Source organism: Lissotriton vulgaris, chromosome 6 (assembly GCF_964263255.1).
Source record: "Lissotriton vulgaris chromosome 6, aLisVul1.2, whole genome shotgun sequence".
NCBI classification, from domain to species: Eukaryota; Metazoa; Chordata; class Amphibia; order Caudata; family Salamandridae; genus Lissotriton; species Lissotriton vulgaris.
This window is the reverse complement of record NC_141694.1, coordinates 1805322070-1805349739: the sequence shown is the minus strand read 5'-3', so window position 1 is coordinate 1805349739 and position 27670 is coordinate 1805322070. Positions and strand designations below refer to the sequence as shown.

Genomic DNA, 27670 nt, shown 5'->3' with positions numbered 1-27670 from the left:
TAGTTGTTCCTTATGCACAGAGTCCAGTTGAGTTAAGTCAAGTTTATCTATATAGTGAACAAGTAAATCAGAAGAAAAATTTTCTTGGGTATAAAGATCTGTATAGTACTCATAAAATACCTGAAGAATACCCTCTGATGACTCAATTAGAATGCGTTGACTATTTTCGATATAGGTTATATGTTGTGCGGTCTAACGCCCCCGCATTCTTTGAGGTAGACATCTTCCCACATATTCCCCATATTCATATCTTTCAGCACGATGAATTTTATATTGGCGTGCTATGTCCTGGCTCCAGACCCCGTTAATCTTAGCCTTACATTTTGCAACTTAGTCTTGTGTGGCGCTACTATCTCGGTGTAGACTAATATCGTGTGTTAGATCATGTTCTGCATTTATTAAATCCTGTAAAAGTTGCGCCATTATATTTTTCCCTTCCTGCTGAAGATTCCAGCCATAACTACAAGTTTCACCACGTAATCCTGCCTTAAGCAGTCCCATACCATTGCATAGGAGGTAGAGCCCCTATTAAGATCAAAGAACTGCTGTGCCCAGTCTAAAACTTGTTGCAGATAGGTTTCATCTGAAAGAAGTTTCTTATTGAATTTAAAAGAATTTTGTGTTCGCTGGATTTTAAGTAAAGGCATGTCTATGACAATCGGAGCATGATCAGATGTAATACGTGGCATTACAGACATTCGGGATCCTTCTGCCATATGGCTAGGTACAAAAATGTAATCTATACGCACAAATTTCTTGTGCGGTGAAGAAAAAAAAGTAAAACCTGGATCCCTCGGATTTGCCACAGGCCACCCATCAATCAACCCATGCTGACGTAAAAGTTGGCGTAATTCCTTAAATACCTTAGGCTTTCTACCTTGGTATCGACTAAACCTTGAATCCCAAGTGTTCAACTCCCCATGAATATTAAAGTCCCCAAGTAAAAATAATGGAGTACCCCATAAAGCCAACTCTACATTTAAAAATTCTATAACTGCAGTGTCATTGATTTTAGATCTGTATACTGTACATATCGTAACAACAACATTCCCTATGACACATTCAGTAATTGCCCACTTTGATTTTCCCAGTTGCTACTATGGACTGTCGCCCCAATATGGCCACTCCTCGATTCATAGTAGATTGTTGTGAGGCCGCAAACACTATATACCCAAGAGCATTCCGAACTTTTCTATTTGCCCATGGTATATGCGTCTCATGGAGACATATTATATCTGGTTGAATTAGGCGGATCTCGTGCATCACACGTTTTCGTTTATGAATATTGTTAAGGCCACATACATTGAATGAACACATACGCAAATTATAGCTAGCCATGGCGACTAAATAGGTTCATTACAAAATTGCATTACACAATTGCACCAAAAACGAAAAAACAGTATATTTAAACATGACATTCTATGGCTTTGACTGAACTTTTCCCCTTTTTCTCCCCAGCACACACCCCGTGCCCACCCAACCCCACCCCCAGCACACCAACCCCCCACCCCCTGTGACCCTCCCCCAAAACTAGGGCAAAGGGGCGTATCGCCCTGTTGATGTGTGTGAGAGCACCTCTCGTGTTTGGGCGTATCCGTTAACCTAAAGAAAAAGAAGCATGAGTTATGCCACATACAGAAAGATAACTATCTAAAGTTTATTACATTTTCCTCATGCTAGTGAATTCAGATATTCTTATGCTGGAGCCTCAGTGGTAAAGAACCGATTTTGCCCTTTATATACAATCTTTAGTGTAGATGGTTGAAGCAGAAAAACCTTTCCAGAGCGCTTTTTGTCCGGTCTTGCAAGATCGTATAGTTTTTGTCTTGCCAGAAAATTGTTTAAAGATATAAAAATAGCTCGAGTATGTGGACGACTTTGGGTACTCCGTAATGTTTGCTTGAGAAAAGGAAAGCGATGTGCCCTCTGAATCTCATGAGACCACTGCCAGTCTTTAACCTCTGGAAAGGCTTCTTCAAAAAGTTCGATCACAAACTGTTGTGTGTCCTGCCCATCACGTCCTTCGGGTACAACTAAAATTCGCAGATTGTTACGGCGTAACCTATGCTCCAAATCAACCAGTTTTATATTCACATCATCTTTCTGACCCTTAATACCATCAATGTTGGTTTTAATATGTGTCACTTGATCTTCCAATGAAGAAATGCATCCTTCCGCTTCTACCATTCTATGTGTGAAATCATTACATGATTTTGCCATCCGTCGCACCGTATTTTGAAGTTTTTTGCAAGCATTGTGTGTTTTCAAATGCTCGGCTTTCGCCTCCAGTCGTTAATCTGAGATGGCTTTCAGAATAATATCTATCCGTGCCGTGCTAGCAACCCGGGGGCTAGAGCTAATTTGTTCAGCGGAGTCTGCTAGATCTTCTTGGTGGCGTTGATCTAATATAGCCTCTTGATCTACTGTAGTTGGGTCTCCATTGGAGATTTCCTCACTCCAATCTCTATCTACATGTAGATCTGCTGTAGCAATAACGGTTTCCTTGTTAGTATTTTCCAAAGAAGACGTCTCCACTTCATCCTCTAAATCACCTTCCAAATCAGAGCCCTCGAAGTGTTCTGAAAGTGAATAGAATTCACTATCTTTGCTGCTGATAGGATCACCTTCTTCCCCTTCAGCTCTACAGGGGTCCAGGTCAGCATCGATGTCCCCATCAGTGGCAGCGTTGATATTAGAATTTTGAGCCATGGTAGTTTGCGATACGGATAACAAAGGTGAGGGTGCTGAAGAAGTTACTGGAGAGACTACTAGCTGTTCAAGTGCTTCCACCAAAGTCTTATCTTGATCATTATCAGCATCCAGAACTTCCAAATCATCAATAACTTTATGTTTATCACACCCATCACCGGCTGTCAACATTTGCGGTATTTTGGGGTGCCAGTTTGGCTAACATCGAGATCATTATTACTCCCATCTTGTTTTGACTTTGCCGCGAGGGCAGCCCGTGTCCCAATCTGGTTTTCACCACTAAGTCTTGTTTTACCGCCGCGGGTTGTTTTAGGACCCATAATGAATAAATTGGGTAAATGCAGAGTAGAGCAAAGAGAAGCTTGTAATAGGAAAGGTTTCAGTCTTTTAGTCTTTATGTCTTTTATTCTAAGGTTGATAACCAAAATATACTGAGCAACTCAGTTCAAAAGTATATTTGCCTTTAAATGATGTCAATGCCAGTGTTAGTTGTTTCAGCTAGTTATTCAAGTCTTTTGCAGAAAGAAAGAAAATAAAGTGGTCACCAGCCCCTTTTTTTTATCGTTTTCGCCTCACCTTGCGATTGCTCATTTTTTTCTGCAGTCACTAGGCTGGTAGCGTCTTGGTTTTGCATGTATTTGTCTGTCTTTTAGCATTTTTCAGCTTCCAATTTCCCCTCACAAGTTCTGGCGTCTCTTGTCTCCCGAACGCCGTTTAGCAACCGTTGAAACCACTCAACTGCCCCGACTTGCCTGGCCTCACTCGCTCGCACTCGGCGTCTCTCAGCGTCTCAGCCGCAGCTCCTCCCAGGATCGGCAGACTCGACAGGTACACGCCGGAGCTCGTTAATAAAGCTTGCAACAAACTGCATGGGTACCGACTCCGTTATGACTCGATTTCAGCATCACCATACCGCAGCAATATGGAGAACCAAAGTAAAGCATAAACAGCCCAGGATACAGCCGCTGGTAATTAAAACGGATCGCTCAAACGGAGCTCCTCACAGGTATGCCTGTCGGGCAGGCGCCATCTTGCCCCCTTCTACTTCAGTTTTGAAGGGTTCCTAATGGATTTCAAATGCATTTGAAGCCAGCAGTAAGGTAATTCCCTACTGTTGTCAATGGTATGCTAATAAGTCGGTCCACCTGCACCACCTCAGGTCTGGCAGTTTCATTGGGAAAGAAGTATTACCTCTCTTATATTTGGACATACCCAGATCAGCAATTACAGTAGCATGCTGGTTATTTACATATACTTTGTAATTTTACAAGAATTCAAACTAATGGATTCCCTCATCTGAGCCACTTACTGGACCCTGGTCTTGGCCACAGTGTGGCTAAGGTTTATACACTTTGGCATAATTCTCTCTTAAGGCCATGCAGTATGTTTTTTTTTTTATTATTTAGGGGCAATTTTTGTCAATGCACTGAAAGTGTACCTTAGGGCACAGTAAAAAATGATGGTGCAATTCAGCACATTTTCAATACACAATCTTGAAAGTGGGATTTTCTGTTTGAAAATAAACACATTAGCCCCATTTCCCAAGGTGTGCAGTCAACAAAATGTTTTAATTTTTTTCTTTATGCCACATTTTGGATGGCGATATGCGAAAAGAAAAACTGGGTAATTGTCCGCCCATTATGAATAGGGCAGGTGGAGAAATAGCCAAAACTCTAAAGGCCCTTACACCAGCGGTCATCAGAGGAGATTGTCAACCACAGATTCAGTGTAGTCTCCGTTGCTGAGATACTTAAGTTCTGCTCAACTCTGAATGAGCTCAGTTTAGCAGAGAGGATACTCCATCGCCGGTGCAATAGAGTACCCTCTCTGCCGAACCCTAAATCAGGCCCTTAATCTTTTTACTTCACTCTCTGAAACCTCTGAGATACTACTCACACGTCCGTGCATCAAATAGTGTCTTGTTTACTATCTCTATTTCGGATAACAGTTTCTGGACTTCGGAACTGATGGCACTAAACATTGTGGACACACTATCGAAGGACACAATATTGCATGGTAAGGTAAGTAGAGATTTTTTATACATAACCCTAAATATATTATCCAGTAGGTAGTTATGGTTAGGACCTATTTTACATAGAAAACACGTTTTTTGATTTGCCAATATCTTTGGCGCCGTAAGACAAATCTTTGCGAGTCCCAAAACACATTTTCCCCATGTTAATTTCGATAGGAAAAATTGAACAGGCTACAGCCCAAACTTTTGAACGGAATTACACCAAATTTGGCAAAAAGGTAGCCCTTGGTTCAGAAAGCAACCTTTTTTTTAAATGGTGTAAATCCGTTTGGTAGTTTCTGAGATATTAAAAAAAGAAAACGTTCAATATCTGAGGACCGAGGGAGAGTTGCGACCTCTTTCTAATTGGTTGCCAACACTCTAAACCAGGAAGTGTTGGCAGCAATCCCCCAATCTCACAGCCTTTCTGAGTGACTTTAAAATCAATGCCGTACACTAAACATGGTCTGTGTGGAGTCATACTATCACTGTCTTTATCGAGCTCAGTAAATCAGCTTCCAGAGAGCACAAGTTCGGTAGATCACAGGGTGGTCTGTCATTATACATTTTTGTGAAACTGCAGGTGAAAATTGAAACAATAGTATTTCAAAATAACTTTTTTTGCAGTTTTATATAGTGCCAACTCAGCCCGAATGTATCAGAGCACTTTACAGGAGCACCAGTTGCATTACAGACGGGCACAATCATTTTTAGGCATGGGGAGATTAAGCGATTTGCCAGAATTACAGGATGTTTGAGCCTCCTGCCAAACTCAAACAGGATTTCCCATTTTCAAAGTCGGCCACCCTAGCCAATAAGCCACACATTGGTTACAAGAATACAAATTTGCAACTGGAGACCACAGCGCTAGCTATTATTATTATTATTATTATTATGGAATTTGATAGAGCACACAGCTACCCCCCACCGGGGGTGTCCCGGCTCTAAGGACAGGGACATCAGTGATTAGGCAACTAGCAGCGTGAGAACAGGCATGATTTTAACTTGGATCTGAAGAGGCATTCTGATTAGGTAAGTCTGAGGTCCAGCGGCAGGGAGTTCCACAGCTTGGCGGTGACTACCGCAAAAGCTCTACCACCTCTTCTTGAACGATGGAAATGGGGAGGAAGTATGAGATGGAGGTGGTTGGATCTTAAAGAGCGAGCAGAGTGGACCTGCTTCAGTCTATTTCTGAGATAGCGTGGCCCATGACCATTGAGCGCTCTAAAAGCTAGGACTAGGGCTTTAAACTGTATGTGATAGGAAATTTGAAGCCAATGAAGATTCTTCATGTAGGGGGAGATGGAATGCCGATAGGTGACATGACAAATCAGTCTTGCCGCCGTATTTTGGACGACTTGCAGTTGATGGCAAAGGTATGCAGGAGCCCCTACATACAGACTATTTGCATTTTTTCATTCTGTGTAAGACTGAGTCTTTGGCAATAGGGTCAAATGTAACTAGTGAGGTAGTACTGGTCGCAGAAGGGGAGAGAATAGGCGCGGCCTCATTATGCCCTTTGGAAGGTGAAAATGAAGTGAAAATATCCACCATTTTTTGATGAAAAAAGTGGGATAGATTATCACATAATTCTTGACTCGAAGAAAAGGAGTGGGAGAGTACAGGAATGTAAATGTACAGGAATTTATACAGCGCAAATCATCAAGCGGTTTCTAAGTGCTTGCTTAGGGAACCCGTCCTGGTATTCCACTGTGAGATAACCCCAGCAGGGTATCCTCAAGGTGAAAGCCAGGCATCCCGCTGCGAGGGGCCGTTGTGGAGATTTAGCAAGCTATTGCCCAGAGTCGCAGAGTGTGAACCCGTGAATCGAGTAGGCACCAGAGCGTGAATTGTCGAGTCCATCAACATTTTAGGACTCAAGACCCCGCCGAGCCGGGAATTGAACCCTGGTCCCGGGCTGACCTCTGCTTCCAGGTCTGCCTCCTCTAACCAGTGAGCCACACTTCTCCAGAGTGCCGAAGGTTTAGTAAAATCTTTCACAATTTGAAAGAGGGTTTTGGCCGAGTTGTCAGCCGAGTTGATTTTATTAGCAAAATACTCTTTCATAGTGGTTTGTTTTAACTTATGGAATCTCCTCAGAGCTACTTTATATAGATTTTTTCAATTGGATCATATGTCCGTCGCCATTGTCGTTCAAGTCTTTTACATTTGCTTTTCTCCACTCGAAGTTCGGATGAGAACCAGGGAGCGGAAGGTTTCAATCTGGCCGAGGGGGAGAAGAGGGGCGATCCCATTTATCATTGTGACCAGAGTGGAATTAAAAGTATCCACATCTGCATCTATATTGTTGGTTGAGGGCCACTCTACATTAGATAATGCTGGTTCAAGGGCCTCAGAAGTGACTTTTTGCCATTTTCTACCCAGATCAGGTTTAACATTATGCTTAATTACTGGGGAGGAAATGGAAAAAGTGAACGGGATAAGGAAGTGGTCGGACCCAGCCAGCGGACTAGGGGTTAAAGTGCGAAGTGCAGGAAGGTTAGAGAAAATCAGGTCTAAAGTATGGCCAGCAGAGTGGGTGGGGCTGTGCACTTTCAGGTCTAAGTTTATGCCCGCTAGGGATTCTACAAGGGACCTCGCTTTTGCACAGGTGGCATCATCCAAATGTAGGTTGAAATCACCTAGGATGGTGAGGTGCGGGTGTTTGAGGGAGAGGTCCGCTAGAGTGGCCAGTAAATCAGTAAGATGGGAAGGCTGAGTGCCAGGCGGGTTATAGATAAGAACGCCCGCCAAGATCAACTGGGCGGAGTCCATGATGCTGAAGTACATTGCTTCTATAGGACCAGAGTTGGGTAGTTTCCTGGATGTTATTTCCCATTGGGACCGAAAGATAATAGCGACCCCTCCTCCCATTTTAGTCCCAGAGCGGTTAATTCCAGGGAAGCGGTAATCAGGGGGAACTGCTAATGCTATATCCGGATTAGAAGCATTTTTGACCCAGGTTTCGGTAAGAAACATTAGGTCCCATGCCTGGGTGTTGATAGAAAACCATATATTGCCTGCATGGTGCGGTAGAGAGCGGCAATTGATGAGACACGACTTGACCTCCCTAGGCGGCTCACAAATTGGAGGCTTATGTCCAAATTTGATAGGGCTAGTCGTAGCTTTCAGGGGAAAGCCACAATCATTGCAGACAAAGGGGTTTGCAAGTAACTGAGAGGGGTTGCACTTAGCGCCACAGTTACCACTCTGAGGCCTCATAGCCAGCAGTTGTGCCCTAGACCATCTGGTTTGCCCGATTGTAAGTCCTCCAGCAGCCTGCCTGGCACTGGGCGCGATACAGGCGCGGACGGGCGCAGACGGGCTTGCCTTAGGCGCGCCATAGGTGCGCCAGTGGCGCGCCCGCTGCGCGCGTCCGCTGCACGTCCTGTAGTGCATCGTTTTAAATGCCAGCTAGTGCTGATTAACTTCTAAATCAATCTAAGTACAAGGGAGAAAAGGTCAAAACATAAGCGGCTAATATTGGTCCTGTGTGACCTGGCCAGGGAACTTCTGTTAACTAGCTGATTGCATGATAACAGGTGAGTTTAACATGAATGTATTCCAAGATGCCCACAAGGTCAATGATGAGAGCTATCCTGAGGGCTTCCGGAACATTGTTGAACAAATCAGGCCAAAGGGCTGCTCACAAAGCTCGCTAGGGGAATTCCTCATCCTGAAGCTCAGCAACATGAACTTTAAAGTACTAAATAGCCGGTTGTCACAGGACATCCCCCCACTTGGTCAAGAAACAATGGAAAACTTGTTCTTATCTCAACTACACCATATGAAACCGGAGTTCTCCTTAGTGGATAGCTACTGCAAAGTTACGCCCACTGAGAACACAAGAAGAAATTCCATTCTGTACCACCACACCTCAACTTGTGACACAAGCAAGGTTATTTGCACCAACAACCTCAGGCTCATCAAATGGAGAGATGACAATCAGCGGTAAAATCATGGCTGAATGTATAAGATCCCCCAGGGTCAGACTTACGTGACATCTCGCCGATTGTTGAATGGACACATTGTATTAACCAAGTTCCCATAAAATTTCCACTATCGGCTACAACATTTGTTCATTCATACAATCACACCAATTCATTTTCCCCTCTGACAACCTTTCAACGCCTAAAGAAAGCTCACAACACTGCCACGAGAGGAGGTAATAAAAAAAACAAGAATGAAGAGCAAATCAAAGTATTTAAGCTGGTGCAGAAAAATTATAAGCATGCTGTTCATGCAAAGATGTCTAGTCCCTCAAACCACTTCCTGGGGATTCTCCTATGTATGAGCAAGAAGTACAACTCAAGGAACTTATGAGCCTTGGTGAGTAGGCAAGTGGATGGGTCTGGCAGGACCGGCTGTGCGAACATCACTGAATCAGACGTTCATCTTTCCTCCACAGGCATTTCACATCAAGGGGTGACTTAGATCCCTAAATGGGCGGGAGGTTCCCTAGCCCAAATATACCCACCACCTCAGCTATGCCCCAAGACCGAGACTGCCTGTCCCATTCCCCTATGGATTCACCATATTATTTCAGTTGGCTGCAACAGGTTGTGTCAAAGGCCAGGTCAGACGGAGACCCTGGGCCTAACGGCCGCCCTCAGGGCCTTTTCAAGCAGGACATCTCTTTCTGGGCCGGCAAGCTCTCGTTGCTTTTTGGTCACTGTTTGAGGAGCTCAGCAATCCTGGAGACATGGTGTGGGGATATCATAAAAACCATTTACAAAGGGGACCCTAAATCAGATCCCAGTAAATATAGATGCGCTTCTGGACAACAAAGCAAAATTAATTGCCAGTTTACTGCCGAAGGACCTGTGGCAATTGGTGGAGACAAGCAAGCTCATCCCAAAGAACCAAATTGGATTTCCATCAACATCTGGTAAACTATCCAACTTTTTAGCCATATCTATTTTATCGGCCAAAGCTATCACCTCACACACCCTGTTGCATTACTGTTTCATAGACTTCAAGGCGGCATTTGGCTGTGTGCCCAGGGTGGGCACTCTGGTCCAAAGTAAAGAAATGGGGCATGCCATATAAACTTCAAGAGTCCATTATCCAGTTACACTCCAAAACCTGGATTTGCATTAAACTAGCTGCATGGCTAGAAAAATCTCTACTATGTGGGGTGTAAAGCAAGGGTGCGTGTTAGCCCCCGTCCTTTTCAAAATGGTTATATCTGAATTGCTAAATCCCTTGATACTATCAACAGGCACTCCCCAAACATTGACAGGAAACACATCAGCAACCTGCTTTTGTGCAAATGGCCCTGTTCAGCTATACACGAGTATGGTTGCAGCCTTCTTAAACCAGCTGCACTCCTACACTGCCTATACCAGCTTTAAGGTTAACCTAAAGAAAATTAAAGTTGTTACACTCTGAAGGAAATCTTACCAGGGGGATGGCCCGTTCTGCAACGGCAATCAGATCATGAAGAATCACTCTAATTAGGAAATACATGGGGTTCTTATTGACACAAGAGGCTCTACCGCTCAGCAACAGAAGGAAGTTGAAACAAAGGCTCTGGCCCTTCAGATGACTCTGTCAAAATAATCAAATTTGATGTGGGGGTCAAACCTTTTCCTTCTCCTGGAAGTTATGAGTGCACAAATGATTCCATCCCTGTCTTATGGTTGTGAAATGCTACTGGAAAAAGATGGCAATCTTCTAAACAAACCTGTAACCAGGATATAAACATTTGTCCTTCACTTGCCGAGATTCTCTTCTGTTGCCCATATTGGGCTGGAACTGGGTCTTTACTATCAATGGGCTGCCAGAGCTGGCACCTTCCTAAAGTTGTGCCATAACCTCTGGGCTGCCAGGGATGGCTGCCTAAAAGCACTACTATGGAACAAGAGTACAACCGGCAGGTTGAGGTTATCACACAACCAGTTCTTTGAGGGCTGCCTAAGCACCCTGCATGTGAGAACATTGGCTCTCTAACCTGAGTCGACCGTGTTTAAGCAATGCATCAAAATATGTGTACACCTCTGTTCATATCACTCTGACAGGAAAGGATCAGCATCAGCCTTGGTCACAGAATGCTGCCCTCTGTAATCCACAGTGAACTTCAGTTCAGGTGTGGTGTCTGGTGGGGCAATTTTGGTAACAGTACCACATGACTGGACCAGGGGCTACGGGAGGGTTCTATTAACCCCAACTCCAGCATCTTGGAGATGTTGATATTAATGCTGGCTCTGACTTTATCCTACAACCTGTAAGATTTATTTTTGATAGGGAGATTGTCCACTTGTACACGTCATGGGTACACAGGTGGATAATCCCAGGAGTAAGAGAATAAAGAGAGGGGTACTGTTCCAACACATTGTGACAGTTCATCTGCTGTTTAAAAGTCAAAGCGGGAAAAGGATTATACTTTCTACAGACCCATCCTTCTCCTTGGAAGCCAAGCGCCAGGGAGAGGCTCCCTCTCTTTTTTCTCGGCTCCATCCGTCACCATGGTGAACTTAGTCTTCTCAAAGTGTGTTTTGATACAATTGATGTGAAGCACCGTATGGGGTTGCCTTAGGGTCTTAAGGTCCACTACATAAGTGGCCTTACCCTTCTTCACAAATACCTCATAAGGTCCAGTCCAACAGTCCTGAAGAGCACTCGGCTCGCGGGTTCGATGACCCTCACTTTCTGCCCAGGCTGTAATTCCACAGAAGCAGAATTTTAGTCATTCCACTCCTTCATTACAGCCTGGATGTCTTCCAAGTTGTCAGAAGTTTGCTTCCAAAATGTAGCCATTTGGCTACGAAAGGCTAGCATGTAGCCTACTGCATCCTGGGGAAATTTCCTGGGAACTTGCTCCCACCCTTCCGTTACCAAACTGAGAGGTCCTCTGACAGGGTGACCATACAGAAGCTCAAAGGTGCTGAAGCCCACTCCCTTCTGCTGCAGTACCTCCCTGTAGGAAAACAACAGCAGAGCAAGAGAATATCCCACTGTTTCCTCAGGCAGACCTCTGATCATACCTTTCGGGGTCTTATGGAATCTCTCAGCAAGCACATTGGTTTGCTGATGCAAAGGTATGAAGAACTTGTAAGTAACCCCACACTTTTTCGACAGTGACTGCATATATGCAGACATTAAGTTTGTGCCCCTGTCAGATTCAACTTCCTTGGAAAAACCCACTTGGATAAAAATCCCCATGAGATCCTTTGCCACCGCAGGTGCAGTGGTGGTCCACAGAGGGATTGTCTCTCTGTACCGGGTGGCATGATCCACCAGGAAGAGGATGAACCTGTTGCCTGAAGCAGTCCATAGGCCCAACAATGTTGATGCCCATCCTTTCAAAGGGGGTGCTAACGGCAGCCAGTGGTTCCAGTGAGTAGTGAGTGAAGTAGTGTGGCTCACTGGTTAGAGGCGGCAGACCCGAGAGCAGAGGACGGCCCGGGACCAGGGTTCGATTCCCGGCGCGGCAGGTTTCTGGACCAGGGTCAGCGGACTCGATAATTCTCTCGCCTCGGTGCCCACTTTGATCAGCGATCACACTCGGCAACTCTGGGCATTAGCTTGCCTCATCTTCACTAACGGCCCCACCAGACCGCCGGGGATGCCTGGTCTCACCCTGGAGATACCCATTAAGGGACCATCTCTCAGGGAAGCCAGGAAGGGTTTCGCAGCGGTCGAAGCGCCTTGGGACCCTACGGGTAAGTAGTGCGCTATATAAATGCCAATACATACAGATGAGCTTTTAATTTTTTCTCTACCTTCCCACTAGCCTTGCAGGTCACGCAGGTCCTACAGGACATATCTGAGGATGTCCTGGATCATGGTTTAGTAGAAATGTGGGGCAAGTCTTGTAATAGTCTTGTCTTGGCCCAGTTATCCTGTTCTTGTGAGCCAGCTCCTGTAGAAAGACTCTCTAGCATTGGGGGACCACCAGGACCCTTGATATCCCATGCAAAGTAGCCTTAGACTCACTGTAATGAGGTCATCCTCCCAGTTAATATGAGTCATCATCTGCTGCTTGTGCGTTGGCATGGCGCCTTACACCTTCAAGGAGTGGACACTCCCTCTGTGCCCTACAGAACTCCTCCCTGGTGGGTACTCTATCTACATGTCAATCAGCAGGTGTTGGCAGGTCACACAGGGTACACACTGTACAGAAAAACACACAAACACACAGACACACACACATACACAGGGAACACACACACAGCGAAAACACACAGGGAGCACACAGATACACACCAATAGATAACTTGTGCTCAACCTCCGGTATCTAGGCACAGAGCAGCCAGGCTTATCTAAGGAGGCAATGTGTAAAGTATGTGTGCAACACACACACACAGTAACACAAATAAAACACCACTAAAAGACTTCACAGTGGTTTAGAAAAATAGGCAATGGTTGTATGAATAAATTAATCCCAAAATGACAAACATCCAGTAAGTAGAAGTCGAGTTACGAATTCAAAAAAATAAAAAGAGTTCAAGCGCTGAGAAGCAATAAGCACTAATGGGGGTTATCTGGTCATCCTGGACATGGGAAAAGGAAATAGCTCGGACCTACCATCATGGAGAGCAGGCCAGCTACATGACCAACGCAGGCCCCAGTGAGCAAAGTTCCTTATCCTGGTTGCAACAGTGAGATGTTGGGTGCAGTCGATCAATGAGTCAATGACGAACTTGCAGTGGTGGCATTGCAGCGGTTCCGCTGAAGAAGCACTGAGGCCGAGATGCGCTGGTTCCGAGTGCTATGCTCTAGGGTTCTCCACGCAGTCAAAGAATGTGTCCATTTCTGTAGATTGCTGTGGCGTCGATGCGCTGTTCCGTGCATCTGTTTCGGCAGGCACTGCAGCGGTTCAGATGCAATGTGCCAGGTTCTGCTTCTGCCACAGGGTCAATACGTTGATTCCTATTCACACAGTCAGCGGATGCATCAGTACCTCTGAAGCAAGTATCTGAGTCCACTCTAGTGAACCAGGTACAAGAGCAGTGGCAGAGACTTTGATTTCCCTGAGTCTCAACAGCAGGAGGCAAGCCAACAAGCCCATGAAGAACACTTTGGGGTGCAAGGCAAAGTCCAGCTCTCCCTCAGCAGGGTCAGACAGCAGCAGGGCGGCACAGCAGAAAAGCAGACTTTCTACGTCGGCATTCCAGCAGAGTGTCAGTCCTTGATGCAGCAGAGAAGTTCTTCATAAAGAGTCCAGTTGTAGGTCTAAAAATGTCTAACTTGGGTGGGTGTCAGAGACCTAGTACTTCCATTGAAGGGGGTGTGCCTTCAAAGAAGGATCTTTGAAGTGCACAGAGGTCCTTTCTTCCCAGCCCTGGCTCCAGATTACCAGAAGGGGGTAATCAGCCCTTTGTGTGGGGACATGGCACTGCCTCTTCAGGTGTAATTGTCAGGCCCTCACTCCCTGGCAAGCAAGGGACATCAGAATGCAGTTCAGTACACAGACACACCATGTCTTACTGTGTTTGTGGCTGTCTAGGGGGAATGCACAAGTAACTGTCGCCCACCCCAGACTTGTATTGAAGACAGACTGCAGGCATACAGAGCTGTAAGAGCAGAGAAATATCCACCTTCTTAAATTGTCATTTCAAACATTGTAATGTCAAATCCAATTTCATCAGAAGTGGATTCATTATTACCATTCCAAAGATATAAAACAGGAAATGGCTACTCCTTCTCTAATCAGGAATTACATCTTAAAATTGTATTACAGAGTTTCCAATGTTAACCTATAAGAGGAGTAGGCCTTAAAGTAGTGAAAAACTAATGTGGTTGTTAAGAGGTACATCACCTACCTTTTCCTTACACAACACTCTGCCCTATGGGCTTCCTAGGGCCAACCTTAAGGGTGACATATGTCTAAGGGGAATTTAAGTCTTGGCATAGGGGGAGGAGCCAAGACGTCAACCAACGCCCTCTCCCTCCCTAACATCCTGGCATTGATCCTGCACCAAACCCCCATCTCCTTGCAGCTGAGTCGACGCGGAGCTCGACCGCGCAATTCCGAGCTCGCGGTTGCCCCGGATGACCGAGTAACGTCGACGCAAGGATTGAGGCCTGAGCCGGTCGTACTCTGGGGCCTTGAGTAGTGATGCTGCCGGCGGTGAGATGAACAACAGCGGCAGTGGCTGGGCAATAAGGACCGGTGAACCCCAACGGGAGTTGCGGTTCGCTCGATTTTGCCAGCGGCCACAGGTGAATATCAGGCAAGTGCCCCGAGCATCCTAACGTTCTTTGGCTGACTCTCTCTGCAGTGGCTGTCCCGGGAACTGACGGCAGCTTTAACGCCCGTATTGGATTTCGTTGATGGGCTGCCCGGGGGGACCTGGTTTTTGGTGGGACCGCCGGCCGGTGGTAACCAGTGTCGTATTACGAATCCCTTCCCTCTGCATGGCCGGTGAGATGTCTGTGGCGCTAAAACACGGAGTGCTCTAAAGGGCTCCGTCACAATCGCAACATCTGCTGCTAAGGGGTAAAGCGACCCAGAACGCACGATACAATGTGAACCCTCCAGTCCGGGGGGCCCCCAGGGGCGAGGAGTGTTACAACCACTGAAAGCGGAGAGAGGGAATACACCCTGAGAGATGTCCTCCTGGCTATTGAGGATTGCCGCACCTCCCTGAGCCGTGGACTGCTGGCCATTCCTGACTCCATGGTGGTTATTGCTTCGTGTATGATGCCGGAGGGACTAGATGGGACCGTGATGGGGTGTTCAGCCGGCTATGCTCAATCTGTAACTACTGAAGCCTCTCAAAGGTATAAAGGGCTGGACCCTGAGGACAGTGAGTACATCGGCCATATTTGCACGACGGACAATTCCTTTGTTTCCCTGACTCAATTGATAGCTGTCGACCGACAAATCCAGACACTTCCACTATCGGATAGCGACTACTGGAGAAGAGGTGTCGTCACTGTGGGGCTGTCCTCACAGAATACTCAAGTGGCTTTCAAGATGCAGTTATGGCCGCCAGGTTCGTCTGCCGGTGGAACTGAGGAGTTGGGGACTGTGTTTACTCATGCTCGAACTGGCCAAGTATGAGCGGGGCTTGATTGCTCTACTACGTTGGTGATTCCGGTGGTGATGCGGGACTCAGTTTGGTATTGCAACTCTGGGGGGGATGTGATGGACAAGTAAAGATGGCCGCTTTCTTCTTGGGGAGCTTACACTCTCTTCTGAGACGTAGTGGGGTGGAGAGGGGGTGGGACTGGGGGGCGGGCGCGAGGGCTCCTCCTCCAACTTTTCCCATAGTCGGGGTTTTTATTTGTTGGGGCGACAGGCATGCCCATAGGGGGGGTGGGCCATAGCCTTCGGCTGGTATGCAGGGTGGGGGGTCGGGGGATGGGGCTTTGTTTTATTTCTTTTTGTTTCTATGGCCTTTCTTCTCTTTTCTTTTTCTATACCTTTGAACAGGTGGGGGCTTAAGTCTACTTCGTTCTGGGAAGAATCTTGCAATGTGCGCTTAATGTTTTTACAGTGATTGTTGATCTCATGGGTGGACCGCCGAGTTAGCGCACAGTTAATGTATGCTTGCATATTTTGCTTTTCGTGTTTTTGAGTCAACTTCCTAATCGTTTCACGCTGAATGCCTACATCCTGCTACATGGCATGCTCCAAATAAGGCTTCGCTAGATTGTATGTTCTTAAGATCCTCATTCCCTTATTATAAAATGGAGTCCTCTCACATCCTGCTAATTCGTGGACACGCTTTGATATGAATCCTGCTTTTACGATTTACTATAACCTAGGACCGGTAGTTGTTGTACTGTGCTCATTTAGCTTTGCATGATCTTGATTTGTCTAGCGCCGGCCCTAAGGGTTGTAGGCTCATGTCTGTATCTTTCTGAAGCAATATATATGTGGTTTTCCAAATAAAAATTTCCCCAAAAAAAGTCTTGGCATAGGGTTTCAAATGCCAAGCCGAAGTGGCAGTAAAACTGCACACACAGGCTCTGCAGGAGCAGATCTGAGACAGGATTAAAGGGCTAATTGTGTGGGTGGCACAATCAGTGCTACAGACCCACTAGTGATACAGAAAAGGGGGTGGTGATGAACAGAATGTCTGAATTAAGCAGACCACTCTTACCCAGTCCAAAGATCAGGGCTTGATCCATCACCGTTATTTATCTCACTGCCCCATCCCAGCTCAGAACCTGGCTATATGCAAATTAGTCTGTCTCTGGCCCAGTGCATCATGGGAACAGGGCAGACCAAACTACCAAGCCAATTCTTCACCAGAAAGGAGACAAGCTACCGGGGACCGGTTTCTGGCATTTCAGCCTCTTCGGCCCGGCTTGCTTGAATCCTGATGGAGCAGTGAGAAAGGGACTCATGTCTGAGTATACCCTGCCACACCTATAGTGGCCAAAAACGATACAGAAAAGGGGGTGGTGATGAACAGAGTGTCTGAATTAAGCAGACCACTCTTACCCAGTCCAAAGATCAGGGCTTGATCCATCACCGTTATTTATCTCACTGCCCCATCCCAGCTCAGAACCTGGCTATATGCAAATTAGTCTGTCCCTGGCCCAGTGCATCATGGGAACAGGGCAGACCAAACTACCAAGCCAATTCTTCACCAGAAAGGAGACAAGCTACCGGGGACCGGTTTCTGGCATTTCAGCCTCTTCGGCCCGGCTTGCTTGAATCCTGATGGAGCAGTGAGAAAGGGACTCATGTCTGAGTATACCCTGCCACACCTATAGTGGCCAAAAACGATACAGAAAAGGGGGTGGTGATGAACAGAGTGTCTGAATTAAGCAGACCACTCTTACCCAGTCCAAATATCAGGGCTTGATCCATCACCGTTATTTATCTCACTGCCCCATCCCAGCTCAGAACCTGGCTATATGCAAATTAGTCTGTCCCTGGCCCAGTGCATCATGGGAACAGGGCAGACCAAACTACCAAGCCAATTCTTCACCGGAAAGGAGACAAGCTACCGGGGACCGGTTTCTGGCATTTCAGCCTCTTCGGCCCGGCTTGCTTGAATCCTGATGGAGCAGTGAGAAAGGGACTCATGTCTGAGTATACCCTGCCACACCTATAGTGGCCAAAAACGATACAGACCCACTAGTAGCATTTATTTTGTATGCCCTGGGTATATGGTTTACCACTTTACAAGGGACTTACAAATACATTTAAAAAAACAATTTTGTATTCACCAATGTGAACATGTTTAAGGAAGAAGAACATGTACCCTAAGGCTGACAGGTCTAACTTGTACCTTGGTGATAAATCTTCAAGGTCCATAGATGTGGAGTTAGTAACTCTACACTTCCTCTATAACCACTTACCTTATGTTTTCCCTCAATATGCTGTCCGGAATATTAGTGTTTCTTTATATTTCTAGCCTAAATGTTCCATAATATAACACCTTCTGAAGAGCAACATACATCTGGCCTTCCAGTGTCAAGGAAAAGAACCAGGTGCTTACCAGGAGAGCACGGTGGAAGGACATTCCAAGATATGCCAGTGCTCAAGGGCTTAAAAAATGGGCTCGAGATAACAAAAGTATAATGTGAAGATAATGAAAATGTAGCTTTGTACATTGCAAAGAAACACAATAACGTCTGATAATGGATATTCACATTACCTTGCGGTGCTAATTCCACTACAAGCAGTAGCGTGCAGACAAACGCAGCTGTAAGTGCAGCTTTCATTCTGCGAACAGAAAAAAACAAACGTTTTAACAATTGAGATTTGATTGAAATTGGATAGAAAACAGAGTTCAACCGAGATCATGGTTGAGGCTAGTGAAACAGAAGAAAGGGTGGAATGGGAAGACAGGAGACTCATTTGATTAGCCCACCATATATTATGACAATCACAGGTGTGATTGAAACTTTCTTTCTCCTATATCGGTTTTCAACTTTTAAGCCTCACAGGAGTCAGAACGCTTTGCAGAGTTTGAGGAACAGCTTATTGCAAGATATCACAGACACATAAGAACAGAAAACTATTTACATTTAATGTAAATGAACTATGGTAGAATTCCACCTTTAAATCGTCATTGGTAGAGGGGTTGGAGTCCCCCATAGTTTGTAAAGAAAGGTGCTTCTATGTTAACTATGTATCTCAATGCTTTGTCATCAAGTAGTCCTTGAAGGGTGCTTTATAGAAGGCTCATGTAGGGTGTACTTCCTGCTGATGTATGCCCTTTAAATCAGACAGACTTCTGGTTTAGCAAAGACCTTTTGATTTTACTAAAATTATTTCCACTGGCTTACGTCATTGTGAGTGACAAGCATTCTGCTCTTATGGCCATGGACTGCCGGAGGACCCCCACCCTTCCGTTAACCAACATAATTAACAGGACATGAGAGGGCTTTCTTTGGAAGGCTGGGAATCTTTGGACCCCCCGGCCGTATTTATTAAAATATACAAAATAAATCAGAATTGAAATAAACAGTATTACAATTACGCAGAAAGTGTTACAATTGATATATAAGGGTATTCAGATGGCTAACCTTAACATATTTCTAGTACAAGGTATTTCCTATCCGAAACTAACATATCAATTCACATTATACATTTGTTACTTTTCGGCGTACCTATTTGGGCCTACGGCAAGGTCAAAAACTGGTGTCAGATCTTATCATTAAACCACGCCCTCCTGAAGGAGTGCGCATGCGCAGGAGGGTCCGTTTACCATGGGGGCATGTCCCCTCGCCGGTTACCCCTGTACGCCCTATTTGACCGCGCCCTCCCATAGAGGTGCGCAGGAGGGCCCGTTTACCGTGGGGGCACCTCCCCTCCCCGGGTACCCCCGTACGCCCAATTTAACCATGCCTTCCCGTAGAGGTGCGTGTGCGCAGGAGGGCCCGTTTACCGTGGGGGCACATCCCCTCCCCGGTTGTGCCCATACGCCTTATTTAACCACGCCCTCCCATAGAGGTGCGTGTGCGCAGAGGGCCTGCTTACCGTGAGGGTACTTTGGTCCCCGGTTACCCAGTAAGCTCCATTAACTCCATTAAAGGGGGCCCTCCCATCTCTGCGCCATTTATGGGCGTCATTGTGCAAGTGCGGGTGGCCAAAGAGCCTATAGAAAGTGTGACTGTCTCCCCTGCACCCATGTACCCAAAAAACTGTACCTGCCCCTGGAGTTCTATGAGAGACCAGTAGTCTCTTCCTTTGGGTGACCCCATTCGAGAATGGCGCCGCCCTCCTAAGGACCTTCAATTAACTTCTCACCAATCATGACCTTACTGCCTGACCAAGGTATAATAATAAATACGATGATAGATGACCTGAAAACGGGAGAAAGTTCTAAGGAACAAAACGTATTTAATCAGACACTTTAGCATGCATATACACTTGTCACCAAATTATGCAAACCTTCATAACACACAATAACAATCATCTGCTTTTAGGGGATGGTGGGCGTTAAAATTAATTACAGCCTCCTAGAGGTTGGACGAGGCAGGCCGTGGCGCGCAGGAACCCAAAGAGGCTGACTCCCGCGCTGCACGGCCTTTTAACCGCTCGCCAGCCAGGCCAGATCTAACCGGCCTGGCCTTTGTTCCCTTTGTGACCCGGAAGTGACTGAATCACTTCCTGGTCTCCAGCGAAACCGGGTCTGAGTGGGGGTCGGTGTGCCCGCCATAAGTGTGGCGGGCCGATGTCGGCCCCACCTCTCCATTCACATGGGGCACATCCACCCTCAAAGTAGTTCCCTTCAGTGCCAGAGACTCCTTTGGCAATGTATACTTTTGGAGAACCAAAGCTATGTTTGCTTTTAGACAATGTTTCAAAAATATTGGCGAGTGGCCAGCAGCTCCCACGGCGATCATTTTTTACGAAAACTGACAAAAGAAAAATACATTGACAAAGCCAAAAAGGCTTTCCTCCAGTGCCAGACCATAGGCGTTTCGAATGCTTGTTTGTGTTTAAAATGAGGCTTGCTGCACAGTGTATGCAAACTTCAGGGAGTAAAGAATACTTTTGGAAGGCCAGAAGGAGGACAAGTCTACAGTCAATAAGGGAGATCACCAGAGTTTGCAGTACTATGTCAAGATCTTTTTTGCCCTGAATGTTTTAATGGGACTTCATTGTCTTGGTTGATATCCTGAACTCATGGCCTTTAGTCAAGACAGTTTCTATGGTAAAGGTATGTAGTGGTAACAGTGTTGGGTGTAAGAGAAAACATTGGATCTGATGTGATCCACAACATTTTCATTTTAGTAGAAATATGTAAACCTTCAAATCCGTATGTACAGGGTTTGTTCATCCATTGTTCAGTTGTACTGCCAATCAAACGTTTCTTCTGCCCACCATAGGACATAGCAAGGGTCTGTGATTGAGTCCACTTCTGCTATTGGTTCCTCATGTTTGAATGAAGACATGCTGCACAAGAACAGTGTCCTCCCCCTCCACCCCCCACACACGCACACAGAAAGTAGTCCTTTAAATGCCACGGACTGGTGAGTCAATATGTAATTTTGTTTAAAAAAAGTATAAATGTATACACTTTTTAATTTATTGTGCGTTTTATAAATAATGATGCTATGCCATGGCACCCCAAACAGTGCTACCAGGTCCTTACCGGTGCTTGCAGTGTGCCACATACCTCAAATGAACTGTAACCATGACCTATATTTGAATGGGCTTTAAAACTACTCAAAGGTGGCTGCCAAACCATGCACACGGAAACACTGTGGGTGGCTTTGGGGAGCAGACAGTGTTTCAGTGGACTATTGCATGGTCCCCCGGATGTCTCCCAATGCCCTAACATTTCTACTTTAAATTCAGCACCTATCCTTCTAAAGGATCCTCTAAAAAGGCTCCTTTAACAAACATTTTTAGCAGACCTCCATCCGTGTATTTTCAGTCAGGTCATTTTATTATTACTACATCAGGTGCTTTTGTGAAGTTTTGTAAATGTTGATTTTATGATGTAACTAGATGACTTTGCAAAATGCAACTCTCCTTTCAAATCAAAAAACAGGGTGATGAACCTAAGGCTTGAGTTAACCTCAGCCCTTACGATCGGTTGAGCCACATTCCAGTCCATTGTTTTTCGCTCACTGTGCCACTCTAGACAGAAAGACCTGACATATGTAAATTACTTTTGGGGGTCTACTGCACACAAAACAAGGTGATGGAAGGAATGCACATTAGCCGATGTCCAATCGGCACCTACTTCTTTGCAACCATGATGTTACACAACAGGCCCTAGAGAGTGAATAGGGTGTGACAAAGACCAACACACCCCTGTATTTTCTGTGGTGTTATAGATAGTTTTTACATGTGGAGAGCACAATGCGTGCCCATGCAAATGCACATTTCTGCAATACTATCTCCTACAGATAATTCACACTGCAAACAAACTGCAGCAGCAAATGAAGAAGACTAAACAAACCTCTGGAATCTACAATCAGAGGGAATCCTGAGGGGGGTCCACTGGATCTAGAGTCTGCCCTGGTTTATCGGTGCCATGCCTTGACTCTGGGACCCCGGGATTACGGGTACAACAAACACATTTACCCACAATCAGCTGACCAAATCCTAGCCCCAGATGAATTAAACAAGTCAAAGCAAGTCTCCTGCCTACAAGGTGCAGTCACAAACCAGAAAGCTGTCCCGCCTGTAGGCATGAAAACTTTTCCCATTACTCCCAGCTACAGGCTGGTGGTAATTGTTTGGCAAACTGAGAAATCCAGGGGGTCTTTTTACAGAAGGTGCCCAGGGGCATAGTTGGTATTGGTGCTGGTTTTTACTGAAGGGACTCTAGACACCACCTTCTGTGTCAATGATCCCAGGCAGGTGTCTTCTTTATGGCATGGGACCCATGACAAGGAGGGAACGCCTCTCCCCATGAGTGGTATTACAGATGCAGGCACAAGAGCAAGAGTCCATCTGGTGTCTCACTAATTTTGTGCCACCAATGAACTGGTGCCCAGTCAATGCATCCCACTGAGGATGCCCCTTAGCAGGACCTTATGGGGTCCCATGGATCTTCCCAGTCACCCTTGCGGTGGGTCCGTGACACACTGCACTCAGGGGTCGAGGGTCCCTGCCTCATCCTCAACATGCTCCCAGTCCCTCTCCATTGAAAGTCAGAGTGGTAGTCCCAACCCTCTTTCAATGCTGCGCTTGACCCAGCGGAGGCGGAGTTGCCCCTGCTCTGGGCATGGCACCTTTTTGATGTACTTTGGCACACTGCTCCTGCCCGCAGTGGCTGTAGAAAAGAGTAGATGGATATGACCCACATATGGATAGTGTGTCCTTTTCCATAATACAACCCAGGTTTATATTTTCATTTTACCACCCTAAATGTAAATGCAGTTCAGGGGTCCATGGGCACCAGGCTTGTTCTGAATAAACATTGTCATTTCTCATTCTGAGTTACCCTCTTTCCAAAAGTGACACCAATTTAGCTTTTATACTCGAGATTTCCGCTTGATACAGCTCTTAGAACCCCTCACATATACTGATGGTTACAGGGGGCCTTATTTAAGAAGGTCTTGCGCCGCCGGTGCGTCACTTTTAAAATGGGAAAAAGTGATGCACCAGTGGCGCAAGACCTCCATAAATGAGGCCCAGGATATCTAATAAAACTATGTCAGTGTTGATTAGCTTTCATGTCTACCTCAGCTCCGTAAACGAATACACACATTGAGTCTTTACCTGTATTGATGGGATCGACGAATCTTCTGCAGATGTCTTTGGTTTCTGTTCTGCCTTAGATCCTAACACCTGAAGCACACTCACTTATATAGCACGTGATGTCTTACACAGAGCGATGCTATATTTGCATTGCCGTTGTACCATCTGTTATATGTTAATACAGGCAAAACTTTGAGTACTTTCTTTGGAAATAATTTGACTTGAGGAACTTCGTTTAGCCTGACTCATTGACATACAATATTTGTTTCAGTCTGTCAATCAGTCATTGATGAATTAAATACCTAAACAATGTTCCTGTGAGCAAACAGTCTCAAAAGTAACAGCTGTTTGCTGCGGACCAGGGAGAAATATAGCTGACAGGGAAATGAAAGCTAAGCAAATATAAAGATATAGTCAGAGTGAGAGGTCCTTAAAAAGCGAAAAAAAGAATATCAGACACACGAGTACAATGAGGTGACAAGAAACAAAATGAACCAATGAAAAAGTTTAGGATTAGCACAATCCAGGTGTAACCTGTGAAGCAAGAGTAGATAAATATGTAGCAAGGGTTTTCAATCCTGCAACACGGCCTGTTTTTCACCCGTCCCCGCTGCATTCAGCCTCTCCCCGCTGCACGGGACTACGGGGACCAGCCTCTTTCACCTGTTCCTGGCGGCGCACTGCTGCAGTATCATCGAGTAGCGCCAGGAGGCGCTGAAAGGAGGCAGAGAGCCCCCGCCACGAGGGAGGCGCGCGGGCTGTGCACGGACCAAGGGCGGGACCAAGGGCGGGCCCGTCTGAAGGACCAACAGGGACTAGGCTGGGCTACCCCCCTAACCTGGCATAAGTGGTCTTGCCTGTGGACCCCGGACTGAGGACTAAGGACCGAATTACACAGAAAAGTAAGCACATTACACTGGTACTCTGTGCATAGAAACATTCTGCAAACTTTTCTCTTTTATTCCGCCGTGCTGTCATAGACAGATATGGAATCATGCCTAAAAGGAAGCGGAATCAAGCAGCAGTCGGTGCTCACGTAGAGGCGGAAGGAGTGGGCCAGACATCTTTATTGTCCTACCTCACAGGGGCGATGGGGGCCATTGAAGAACAAATAAGCACAGTTGAGGAGTCTTTATCAAAGGGAAGGCGGAGCACAGTACTGTAATGTATGTGTCTTGTAAAGCGCACTGCTGCCCTGAGGCGTCGTGGCGTTGTAGACTGCTGGGGAACCCGTCCTGGCTATCCCTGTGAGATGGTCCCTACTGGGTATCTCCAAGGTGAAACCAGGCATCCCCAGTGTCTGTGGGGGGCCGTTGTGGAGATGAGGCAAGTTAATGCCCAGAGTTGCCAAGTGTGATCCCTGGTTAGAGTAGGCACCGAGGCGAGAATTATCAAGTCCGCTGACCCTGGTCCACTACCCTGCGGCGTCTGGAATTGAACCCTGGTCCCAGGCCGTTCTCTGCTTCTGGGTCTGCTGCCTCTAACCAGTGAGCCACACCACTCCACTATAGGGAGGTGGGTGGACTTACTGCTAACAATTCACCATCTCACACAGAGAACAACTCTACGATAGATCCTATAACTGGCTCTGTACAGGATACTTTGGCTTTTACAGTCCAGAGCGACCTGAGCGAGTCGGCAGAAGATATTCAACGCCCCCTGAAGCACAGCAAAAACCCGGAAAATGCGGAAGGTCCATTCATACAGAATACTAAAGGGCAAGACTCGATGAAGAGTAAAAAGAATGTACAAGGCAAGAAAAGGGCGGGTCAGGGCAAAATGCCATTACAAACCACTCGTAATAAAAACCTTGCCCCAGGAAAACCTACTATCCAAGCACAGTTGGTGAGTCAATCCTTAGCTCTGGACAAAATATCAAAAAGCATAGAGAAACTGCATAGGTTTGTAGAGAGTGCTTTGGGGAAACTAACTGAGAGAGTGGTAAATCTAGAGGGAAACTTACTGGGAAAAACCAGTATAAATAGGCAGGGAAATTCAGCTCATGCCCAGGAAAATTTTCCCACGAGTGGGCTGCAAACTTCAGCCCACACAGTTACCCCAAACTCTTTGACCAGGGACATTACCCTTGGACCACAGATATACGAACCTAATGTAGGCAGGAACAACGAACACGCTTTTTCTGAGATTAATAGGCTGGTGGAGGAAAAGAATGGACATAAAAATAGGTTAGGATCAAACGGAATGGATCTAAGTAAAACCCGGGAGACACATACACATACTTGCCTTGAACTGCCTCCGGATGCTACACCATATGTGGTAATCTTGGCTAATGCTCCACTATTGAAATCTCCTCATCTAGAAACGTGGGTTGAACTCCGTAAAAAGTCCATTCATTGGTTGGGAAGGCATAGCGGCCTCACCGAGGTTTTATTCAAACATTTTAAAATGGCTAGACGGGTTGCGTGGGTGGGCAAAGAAAGACATTTTTTACAGGGTGACTGTGTGGATCTGACGTTTAGTGACCCCAGACTAGTCCATACAATCCTAAACAGGTTAGGAAATGTTACCTTTAGCAATGATGAAATTAATGTACAGCCGCTAGGAGCTTTTTATCCACCAAATACTGGTTCTAATTGGCCCAAAGGGAAATATTCCAAAGTAGGCCCTGTTTTCAGAAAATCTACAAGGGATTCTCATAGGGGACATCCAGGTGGTGAAAACATTTCATTGTATAATCGTTTTGAACCACTTACGTATTTGGATGAAATAGATTAACCAAATGTGATCACACGGAGGGAGGCTAATAAAAACAAAATGGGTACACCTTTGATAAAGGGGAGACGTGCAGAGAATAAGGGACTAGAACTCAAACCCAACCTATGAAGGTATTAGACCAATCGCTGCCCGAAGATACTAGCAGGGGGGGGGGAGGTCAGAAGCTTAGTCTCTGTAAATAGTCCAAGTAAAAACAACCTAATTAAGTATACTGGAATACCCACTCATGAGGCACATGTAGGAGAGGTGATTACTTCAAAATCTTCTACAATATGTAAAATTTTAACATGGAACACCGCCGGTTTAGCTGCAAAAGTGAAGGACCCCCAGTGGTTACCTCATATTAATGACCATGCCATAATCTGCCTTCAGGAAACTTGGGTAGTAGAGGAGATGCATAAAATTGGCTACAAAACATTCAATACTCCAGCATGCTTCAGCAATCATGGCCGTAATAAAGGAGGTTTATGCACCCATGTTTTCAACTCGGCAGGGGTCAGTCACGTGCACATTAGAGAAACCAGTGAGTATTACCAGATACTGACCATCAATGTGGGTGAGAAAAGGGATGCAGCTCTGATAAACTTATACAATAACATCCCCACAGCCCAGAAAAAGAATGTCCTAACTAATTTAGGTACATCTATAAAAAACCTTGAGGAAAAATCAATGGGAGACATGCTTATTATCTGGGTGGGAGATTTCAACTGCACCTTGTGCCAATTTAGCAATCAAGGCATCTGTGGGTTGAGTTATGACACAGAAGATACACCCACTCACTTCTCACATACACTCTTGGGTAATCTATTGAATGATATATCTTTTCAATTTGATCTTGGCTATGCTAATGAACTGAGATCTCCCTCTATCCCATTTAAACCAACCTTTAATGGAAGAGGATGTGATTCAATAATTGATTTCGTCCTAATTTCTAATAGATACACCCCAAGTGTAACCTCTTGTAAGACCCTTGATATTATAATGAGTGATCACTATCCTATCAGCCTAGAACTCTCCCTAAGTGGCTTGCAGAAAAACCTAGATAAGAACCTGTCATACAAAACTGATATTCATCTTGGCAGTATAAATGGATAATCGTTAAATTGGGCAAAAGTGGACCCCGGACATTCCTCACAGGCCTGATGAATAATTGCTCAGAAGAAGTAGTGACATGCCTTGCACAAGATAGGGAGGATAAAGAAATATTCAATGCTTTTCTTAAAATCATTGCTGAGGATAGAAAGCTATTAACAGGGCAAAAACGCCAAAGACAGCAACCACTACGGGGCTGGTTTGACAAGGAATGCACGAAGGCCTTATCTAATTTAAAAAAGGCCTTGCATGCTGAACCAAGGTGCAGGAATAAAATAAGGCAGGCGAGATCTCTGGATCTTTTGGCCCAAAAAACACGTAGAGCAACTCTAAAAAGGAAGACGTGGGATGCCCTACATGAGGCCTGTATAAATAAAGATAGCACTGGCTTCTGGAAAGCAGTCAACGCCCCCTTTCTGAATAATAGAGAGACAAACATCATAGATATGGCCATTACTGGTGACATGTGGGTTGACTTTTTCTCCGGTCTCTACACGGATGAGACCACAGATGCTAATGTGATAGAGACAGTTGTATGGAGA

The 27670-nt window shown here is 45.7% G+C and overlaps 1 protein-coding gene across 1 annotated transcript in view; it reads right to left on the bottom strand.

The window, feature by feature from the left end:
• The window catches only part of LOC147709543 (fucolectin-like), a 247264-nt gene extending 223886 nt beyond the window's left edge, over nucleotides 1–23378 (bottom strand). The window contains exons 1-2 of the mRNA XM_086928080.1: nucleotides 23322–23378; nucleotides 18289–18356 (exon numbers count right to left, since the gene is read on the bottom strand). Of these exons, the coding sequence (XP_086784206.1) occupies nucleotides 18289–18355 (67 nt within the window). The 5' untranslated portion in view covers nucleotide 18356; nucleotides 23322–23378. The remainder of the gene's footprint in view (nucleotides 1–18288; nucleotides 18357–23321) is intronic.
• Nucleotides 23379–27670: the final 4292 nt, after the last annotated feature.